A 9,712-nucleotide genomic window follows, 5' to 3' on the forward strand; every position below is an offset into this window, starting at 1 on the left:
AAAATGAAAGGAAAAAAACCATGCAGGAAAACACTATAACAATCTATAGTGTTTCATGAAAAAATCTACAATTGTAATTTTTAACCAACTCAATATTAAAAATAATAAAAACGACAAAGACAATTTAAAAAAAAACAACTGTAGATTTTCTCAAAAAAAAAAAAAAAAAAAAAGAAAAAAGAAAAAAAAAAGCCGTGTCAGTGTTTTCAATTACCTAACACTACCCAAAAGCTTTAGGCCTTTGCTTAAGTCACCTTACGTTAGCTTTCCTTCCTAACCTCACTATAATAGTTAAATATACTTCCAACCCTCTCCCCTCTCTCCCCTCTTCCCTCTCCTTCTGGCCTCTCCTCTCGAGTTAGAGAGAACACACAAAAAAAGAAAAAAGAAAAAAGAAAGAAAGAAAGAAAGAAGCCAAACAAACAAAAAGCCAAAACTGTTGTGTTCTTCTCACATTCTCACCTCCACTGCCAAAAACCCTAACTTACTCTCTTTTTTTTTACTCACTTTATAGTAAAAAAAAATCTTTGATCACTCATTTCTCTTACTTTTTTTTTTTTTTCCATTTCTGCTTAATATTTATTATTTATGTCAGAATTCATCATCATCATCTCTTTAACGCCTATCTATTTATAAGCTAATTACATTTCTATACATTCCCTATCTCTTTATCTCTTTCTTTTTTTGTTCTTTTCACTGATAGAAATAAGAAAAAAAGAAGAGAACTTGTTGTGGGATTTTCTGTTCAGTAGTGGTTGTTGCTGATTTCCAATAAAGAAATAAAGTTAAGGTCTTTCTGGTTTCTGGGTTTTTTGAGTATCTATCCATGGCTGCGGTTGTTGAGATTGCCAGTGAGGCTGCAGTGGCTGCCAAAAGCAACAGCAACACCACAACCAACAAAAATGATAACAACAATAATTTGGATTCAGAAAGAAACCCAAAATCAGAATCTGAATTCACTGTTCAAAAGCTTGTGGATATGTTCACCAAGTTGAATCCTTTGGCTAAGGAGTTTTTCCCATCATCTTACAATAAAAACAATCCAAAACAATTTCATATCAACAATTTTCCAGTGCCTAACAAGCAATCAGCCAATGACAACTTCCCTAAAAGGGTAATTCCTTTTTTCTCTTTGATCATTTCTATTTTGATCTTGAATTTCTGTTTTTTTATGTGTTTTTTAACAGGTTCTTACTGCAATCCATATAGTTTTGACTGGTGGGTTTTGATCAAATTTTTTTGATCAATGTGTTATTTGGGTTTTATCTGTGTTATTCACAAATGGGGTCTGCCAGATTTTGCAGTTTCAAATATTGGTTTTTTTTTTATATCACTGATAAAGTTACCGAATTGCTTTTTTTAGACTATATCTGCCTATCAAAATTTGAATTTTGATGACTGATACATTTGTTTTCAGCTATGAAAATTATGTTGTTGATTTTCTAAAATTATTTACCAATTTGTTGTAATGTTAGTAGTAAATTGAATATCATAACTCTCATTATGATTTCACTGATGACTGGGGTTTTATTATTATTATTATTATTATCAGTATGATTTATCTGGGTATGCCACAAGGGCTTTGTTATCGTAATCCTATTCTAAATTAAGTAGGTTGGTTGAGTTTGAAGGTAAAAGAATTTCCATCTCCAATATGAGTTCTCAATTTCAATCTATCCTTTTGTTTTATTTTTCCTATTTTCTGGCAGTTTTAAGTAATTCCAAAATGAAAATAGGTGTTTCTATTTTTTTTCTCTTATTTATATATTTTAGCTCTTCCTCTATACTGTTCCTTCTTTATAATATTAATTTATATGTTATGAAGTGGGTTTCTGATCTGGTATTGCCTTTAAATTAATAAATCTATTGGGTCTTGATTGGGAATTTGTTTCCTTGACCATCGCTAAGATCCCTCTGTACTATGATTGTTAACCAATTGCTGCTTTCCCTTTCATCTGACAGGGGATAGTTCTTTTCCCTCTTTTGTCTTCCTCTTCGCTTGAGTATGTATTCTATTAAAGTTTTAAAATTTTGGCAATGTTACAAAAATTTCTTTTTTGAAAGTAATATGGCAATGCCACTTGAAAGCTATGAGAAAAGCTGCTGTGATGTGCCACACTTTTTTGTCTTTTCTTTTTCTTGGTTATGCTTGCTGAAATTTTACTTGTGTTTTATACAGCGAAGAAATGACTTTAACCAGGGGAGGAGAAGGTTGAATGGGAGAGCTTATAGAGCCCAACGAGAAGACAGTATTAGACGAACAGTATATGTTTCTGATATTGATCAACATGTAAGTTTCTGATACCTATAGCAGAAGTTTTATGTTTATTTCGATGCATTGATTTTTATAGCTATTGGTTTTGCTCCTGTTCTGAGTTTAGAGAAACTGGTCCACAATTTAGGTAACCGAAGAGCAGCTTGCTGGCTTATTTAGTGGTTGTGGACAAGTAAGTTACATTTCTTGTTAATATTAATTGGTTTATTTTGCAGTTTCTACAATAAGGCTAATTAAGTCTTGGTGATCCATATTAGTTCTCATGAATTTTATATTATGATGGCTCTGTTTCACTTCAAAATGATCTTTCTTTCTTCCAAAGCAAAGCGGATTTCATCTCCTTATTGTACTGGGTTCATCCTACAGAATGAGAACTTAGAATACAAACTTAGCTCTCTTATTGTAAATCTAGAACCACACCTATATTTTTGGGGTTTTTGGAGTTAACAATCTGTACATTTTATATTGTTTGTTCAACGTATCTTTAATGAATTGATCTTTTAAGATTTGCAAAATCAATTGGTGTCCAGCAATGTATCCCACCATAGCATCATTTGGCAGTGAAGCTCTTCAAACTCTCTGATTTTTTGACTTATTGCTTAGCATTCTGGTTAGAAGATGCTAATAGAAGTCTTGGTCAATTTTATTAGTCAATTTTATTTTTGTTGGGATAATATCTTGTCTCTAGAGATTTAACCATGGGTTATAATCTGATATTTGTGTGAATTGAAATCCTAAAAAGCCATGGTTGTGTTGATATGAATTCAAGCCAGATATGGTAATGTGGAGTTGTTTTAATTCTAAATTTAATTTTCGGTTTCGAGTGATGGTCTTGCCCAAAAATTTCTGTGCAAACTGAGAAACAGATTTACCATTATATGAAAAGGGAGGCCTTGCCAACAGAACATGACAAAAGAAAACTTGGCTTTGCATCTTGATTATGCTGATGATGGCATGCTAAAATTATTCTATATTAGTAACGTTGTTTGTTTATACTTGATGCATCGAGTTTAGGTCTATCTCAACAATCGAGTCAAATGCAAGCTATCTACACCCAAACTAGGAGATTCATGAGAAATTTCCTTCTCATGGCTCAACTGTAAGGAGCTGATAGGGTTTGAATAGTGTGAACAAAACTAACCATACATTTTTTCTAAATGCAATTGTATGATCTATTAATGCTATTCAACAATACTGCCGAAACAGACGATTTACAGAAGTATAATGATAGTACGTGATAAATGAGCATCAATGCTAGATTATCACTTATGAGTTTTTCTTTTTATATTGGATTTGCTTCTTTTTTCTTTTTGAAATAAATTTGAATATGTGCAATTTATGGGAATAACTTTTCTTTTATTTTATCAAGGTTCATGGAAGGGCTTTAACTTTATTAAGTGTGCTTCTATTAATACCTTCTACTAATATTTAGGAGATCTCTTAGTCGGTGCATAAGCTGATACAAAAAAAAGAAAAAAAAAGAAGAAGAAAATAAAATATAGAAAAGAAAGTAAGTTAGATGGCACCCACAGCTTCTTGTTAGTTACATAACTCATGATTGTTTTTAGAGTTTGCATGCGAGTATCTTTTAAATAAAAGTTATTTGTTTCATTGTTACTTTACCAATTCAATCTATTTGTTATATTAACTGGTCATGCCATATTCTTTAGAATTACTGATAATAGTTTCACACATTGGTGAGAATCTAATGGACTTCATAAAATCAAAGCTAGTTACGGTAGTATGAAGATGTATTGACTGATACATTTATGTTTCACTTCCTGATCTCATCTGGTATGATGTTTTCATAATGGATGCTAATTATAGAGCTGGGCTCATTTGCTCCTGTTAGTGACAATTTTTTTCTTCTCACCTTTATGAACTTCTGCTAGAGAGTTGCAATTTATATTAACAGTTCTAAATTGCTGGTTTCATTATATTATAATGACATTATGTTGCATAAGAGCTTGTGAAGTCGGTCTTTTCATACTTTCAAAAATTTGTAGTGTCAATACATCTCTTCTATCATTTTCTATTAGACAATATAGTTTCCATACAAACATAATTGCAGGGATTCTTATTTCTTTCCAGAGGTCATAGGGTGTATTGTTTGCATACACAGATATCTACATAATCACCTTGTGGTGAGTGTTTTGGTACTGTCTTGTATTTCTTTATTTGTCAATTTGTGCCTCATTTTTTTATTGTCTTTATTTTAATTTTTTATGATATGTTGCAGTGTTCATGAGTAAATTATATCTTAGCAAATTTAGATTGTATTTTTGAAGGATGTTTAAAAGTCAGGTTCCACATTTATTTGGATTGAAGAACGAAAAAGTGACTTAAATTCTGCACCTGGGCTATAAACAACTAGGTAGCCTAGGATCATTTACCAATCATGTAATAGACAATAACTGGTTGAAATTTCTTGTAACCCCTGAACCCATCCAGTTTTTGTGTGATTGAAGGTTTACTTACTTTCCTAATACTGTCTATTGGTTCTCGGAGTTCATGAGATATTTGGTTGTCTGCATTTAAACGGGGTTGAATCTGAAAAAAAAAATTGGTTCAAAATCTGCTCACAATTCCAATTCCTAGGACTCATTACCAACCAGTGCTACTTCTATTCCACATTTAAAGCGCCCCCCCTCCGGGTCCCTGATGTGTTTTGTGGTTTATGCAACTTTAGACCCATGTGCTTTTTGCTTGAGACTTTGCCTTTATGGTCATATCAAAACGAAATGCATTACCTTGTACCTTTTTTGTGAACATGATTTCTGCAATCTCATCATCATTTACATTCTGGATTGAAGGTTGTTGATTGCCGGATTTGTGGTGATCCGCGTTCAGTTCTTCGTTTTGCCTTTGTGGAATTTGCTGTTGAGCGTGAGTTAACAGCTGCCAGCAATATTTTATTTATCTATTGTTTTTTGCACAATCTAATATGTAATTATAAGTGCTCTTTACATATGAAGTTGAATTTGTTTCCACAGAAGGGGCAAGAGCAGCTTTAAACCTTGGCGGGACCATGCTAGGATACTATCCAGTCAGAGTGCTACCTTCAAAAACTGCTATCCTTCCAGTGAATCCTACATTTCTCCCTCAGGTATGAATGAATTTTATTATGGCCTTTTAAAATTGTGTAATTCTGTATGATTTTGCTATTTTAGCGAAAACTTAAGTTTTGATGCTTGAGAGGTGGCTTTCTTGATGATAGCAACATTTTAACTAAATGCAGTCTGAAGATGAACGGGAGATGTGCACTAGGACAGTCTATTGTACAAATATCGAAAAAAAGGTTGGACCCCCTCCTTGCATTAAATAGATTAATGAACTCTTGAGTCCCATGTAGGGCTGTCTGCTGCATATTTTCCATTGTACTGTTATGCTTGGTGATTTAGTTCACAACTTCACTCCTACGTAATTTCTTCCAGTTAATGAAGTTAATTTAAATACAGGTTTCTCAAGCTGAGGTCAAGAATTTTTTCGAATCAATATGTGGTGAGGTGAGCATGGCACCAAAGTATCCCCATCCTCCCTCTTCAGACAAGTGGATGCCAAGAGCTCTTCATTGAGTGACCGCACTTTTTTTTTCTTGTTTTATTGACAGGTCACTCGCTTGAGGCTTTTAGGGGATCATGTGCATTCAACTCGTATAGCTTTTGTTGAATTTGCTATGGTAAGCTATAATGTTTGAAGTTATTGAAAATTCTTGAAATTGCATTATGTTCATGAAATTGATGGCTAGTGTGGTTTTACACACTCACACTCATGTAAATACAGAGCCATACTGATAACATGTCTGGCTTTTATTTATGCTGGTTTGCATGAATAACTGAACTTATTCTTTCATATGTGTTGTTCACACACATAACAATAGCTGCCATGGTGTAAATATGTCTGCCTCTTGTTGTTGCTGGTTTGAATGAAATGCTGTCATTTTTTTTTCATATGGAGTTTTGGGGGGTGAGGGGTTGGGAGCTGTCTTGATTATTTTGATATAAATTTTCTCAGTGAATTTTTGTTTTGCTTATTTGGAGATGTAAGCAGTCATTCATCATTTCTGTTTCATGGTTAGACTTGAATTAGTGAGAATAAAACTTTTCTAACACCTCCTCCTCCTTCCTTCATTTACTTGTGAACAAAGTACCTTAACCAACCCTTCCTCTCTGTTGTGAATTGCTACGTGCCCTTTCTTTGCTTGTTGTATGTTCATTCTTGTAGGTTCAGCCTGTGTGTGTGGTATGACTGTGTGATGCATGTCCATGTGCTCAAGGTTCATTTTCTTTCAGACTTTTATTTGTTTGCATTGAAGGAAATTAAATTGATAGAAATTGCATTCATTGGATGAGTTATATATTATTATGGTATTTGTGTTTGTTCCTCATCTAAAAATATCATGTCTGTGGTCTCAATTGAAAGAGAGATGCGTTCTAATTTGACAGTTCTAAGGTTGAGCAGGCTGGAATTCTTGAAAATGAAAAAAAGAAAAAGAAACAAGAAAAGATCAGGAATAGAGCTCAGCATATAGTGAACAATTTAAGTAGAATCTATGGATAGAAGTGAACTAATAATGAAAATTGATTGGTGGGATTCACTGGTATACAAATTGATTTTTGCAAGTTACAACCGTGCTCTTTATCTATGAAAGCACTGTTTAAATTTGTGTGGATTTAATTCCAAAGTTATTCAATTTGACAAAGGAGAGTAATGATTCATTATGAAGAGAGTGAGATTTAGCTCACCTCGAAAAGTATGGTGTTGAACTAGATTGAATATCTGATAGTTGTTTGAGGGAAAAATGAGAGGACTGGAGAAGATATAAAATAGCAATAGTAATCTCTATAAGAGCTGCACTAGTACGTATCATACCATGTGTTGGTGATAAAATATTTATAGTAGAGCTATTAATTATGTGCTTACATTTAAAAAAAAAGTTCTTTCTCCTGATATTGATGGTATTGTCTGCATTAAATTTTCATTTAGCAAGGGCTGTGAAACATTTAGCTGTGATGCTCCCAATTGATCTCATTCATTCATGCAAACAATTGCCATTCTTTTTCTATTGGATTCTCTCTTTTCTGATTCCTTTTGTTTTTGTAAACAGGCAGAAAGTGCCATAGTTGCGCTGAATTGCAGTGGGATGGTCCTGGGATCCCAGCCTGTCAGGTATCATCATTGTACTTGAAGTGAGTTTTGTTTTCAAAGGATTTGAGCTAAGCCAGTGCCAACCTCTCTTAAATGTTTCAAATTTTTTAGGGTAAGTCCTTCAAAGACACCAGTGAGGCCACGAGTTACTCGCCTAGCATTGCATTAACTAGTCAGAGTCAAAGACCCTTGGATGGAATTCAGTGATTTCCTGGTTGAGGGGAACTCCGTTGTGCCGAAGGGATGGTGAAACTTTCCCTTGTCTCAGTGCTTCCATCATTTCCATCGCAACAACTGAAACATTTTAATGTGACTGAAACATATTGTTGCCTGCTTCAAATTGAAGTTTTTACAAGACTGTCTCAGTCTCCGAGAACTTTTTACCTTAATTCCACCCCCCCTGTTCGAACCATTTCATCAGTTGACTTTGGTAATTGTAGTGGTTCTGATCACGGTTAAAGACGCCTATAACTTGAGCAAGTAATTTCTTTTATTCAATTTACTGCAAATAATTTGCAGTGGTAATTTGGTACCCAATCCTTGTAGTTATGGAGGGCATTAACTCAGACAAAGTTCATGAAGCAAGCTACCAGGAAAGACGCAGGACCTGTTTTTGATCAAGGTTGGCAAATTAAAGTAGATTTGATGGGTTGGGGAATGGTGGAATTGGCTCCAGGCCTGGGATGCCTTTAGCTAAGGTTGCGCATTATACAAGTAAAGCAGTAAAGAATCAAGGATCGAATATAAGATGTTTAACGGTGTAAAAAAAAACTCATCAACTAAAAAAACCAAAGAAAAATTAACCAAAAAAAGCTAAACCAAGATGAAAAACTGATTAAATTGATTTTTAAAACCATAAATCAAAACTTAAACTGATAAATTGAACTTGAGGGGGTATAAATAGAAAAATTTTAAAGTTAACCTAACCCTAACATAACCTTCTCTGCCCTTACAAAAAGCTACCGCCCTGACCTTTGAGAAATTAAGAATATTTATCTTAATTAATTCTCAATCTTTCTTTTCGTTTCAAGTTTCAGCTGCTCTATATCTGTCTTTATCTTAAAAGTCTTATATTATATAGATTCTAACTGAACACAAATTCACCTCTCCATCTCCCTGGCTTCTTGCCTTTTGCGTAAGCCGTCGCGATCCTCTTCTATTCTTGCAAGTTGCAACAGAAGAAGAGGGCTCCTTCATTAGAGAAAAGACAACAAGGTAAATTTTATCCCTATGTCTCATTCATCAAATATCATGCTAATTTTAATTCTGCTTTTTAGATTTTGCTTATTTGCTCCTAAATAATTTTTCAACACTCTTGTGTTGTTCTTCCTTCTGGTCATTAGAGCTGGTTTTGGTTTGCTTGAGTTTACATTTAAGTTAACATAATTTTAGTCCTATGATGATTGGCAAGTTTTGCTTTGTTTGAGTTTGGATTTTTTTTATTATGTTAATTTGTTTCAATGGAAGATTGGGTGTTTTTTGGATTGTGTAATTGATTTGATGTTTGATTAATAGTAATCTTCTTGTTTTTTTTTTTTGTTTCAGTTACTGTGTTTTGGTGAGGGAGGGAAGGAGTTTATAACATGTTATTAGTATTTAGTATTGATACTAGAGATTGGCAGTAAAGCCGCTGGACATCTTCCAGTGGAGATTATCTTCTCAGAGTTTAAAAAAATACTGCTTAGTGTTAGTGAAAAACAGAGGATTCAGTTTGATCATTTGTGATTGATATGACATTTATTGCGTTTTAGGTTTTTTTTTTTTTTATGACTTGTGGATGACAATTGTGTTTTGTTTTGTTGATGGAGGAGCATCTTTATGCTGGTTAGTGTTACTGAAACTAGTTTTGAGATTGATGTTCTTGGATTGTGAGGGAAATGCTAGTGAATCAGCTGTTGTGACATCTACTCGCCTGATATTTCATGGGTAGATTTTCATTTCGATAACATTAGTTTCCAAGCCAGCTAGGAAAATGTATCATAGGCTTTTTTCTTGCTTTTGCATTAACTGGCAGAATAGTAGGCATGAAGCTTAGTGATTAGGGTTGTCGGATGTCATTTTGCTAACAGTTGAATTGCTAACTATTACCTTTTCATCAACAAGTTAATTGACATCTACATAGTTGAAAATAATTACTTGATTCATGTTGTTGTTGTTTTTGTAATTTCAGATGGATAATCGGGAAGATCCTACACCAAATGAGTCAAATCCTTCAAGTTCGGAACTCAATCCTTTGCCTATTCCAGTTCCAGTCAGTACCTCTAGTATAAATAGCAACATTGAAGGTAA

The 9,712-nt window shown here is 33.7% G+C and overlaps 1 protein-coding gene across 2 annotated transcripts; it reads left to right on the forward strand.

The window, feature by feature from the left end:
- Positions 1–287: 287 nt before the first annotated feature.
- On the forward strand, positions 288–7,960 carry LOC7462994 (polyadenylate-binding protein-interacting protein 9). Of its 2 annotated transcripts, XM_002316754.4 has the most exons (10): positions 292–1,114; positions 2,180–2,290; positions 2,403–2,447; positions 5,089–5,161; positions 5,269–5,381; positions 5,514–5,573; positions 5,734–5,781; positions 5,886–5,954; positions 7,383–7,444; positions 7,535–7,960. In XM_002316754.4, exons 1-10 carry the CDS (start codon positions 827–829, stop codon positions 7,590–7,592), a joined length of 927 nt encoding a protein of 308 aa, XP_002316790.2. In that variant the 5' UTR covers positions 292–826; the 3' UTR covers positions 7,593–7,960. The 2 variants fall into 2 exon arrangements, with proteins under 2 accessions (XP_024467281.2, XP_002316790.2); XM_024611513.2 differs by lacking the exon at positions 2,403–2,447 and having other exon boundaries at positions 288–1,114.
- Positions 7,961–9,712: the final 1,752 nt, after the last annotated feature.

Source organism: Populus trichocarpa, chromosome 11, assembly GCF_000002775.5.
Source record: "Populus trichocarpa isolate Nisqually-1 chromosome 11, P.trichocarpa_v4.1, whole genome shotgun sequence".
Classification (NCBI taxonomy): domain Eukaryota; kingdom Viridiplantae; phylum Streptophyta; class Magnoliopsida; order Malpighiales; family Salicaceae; genus Populus; species Populus trichocarpa.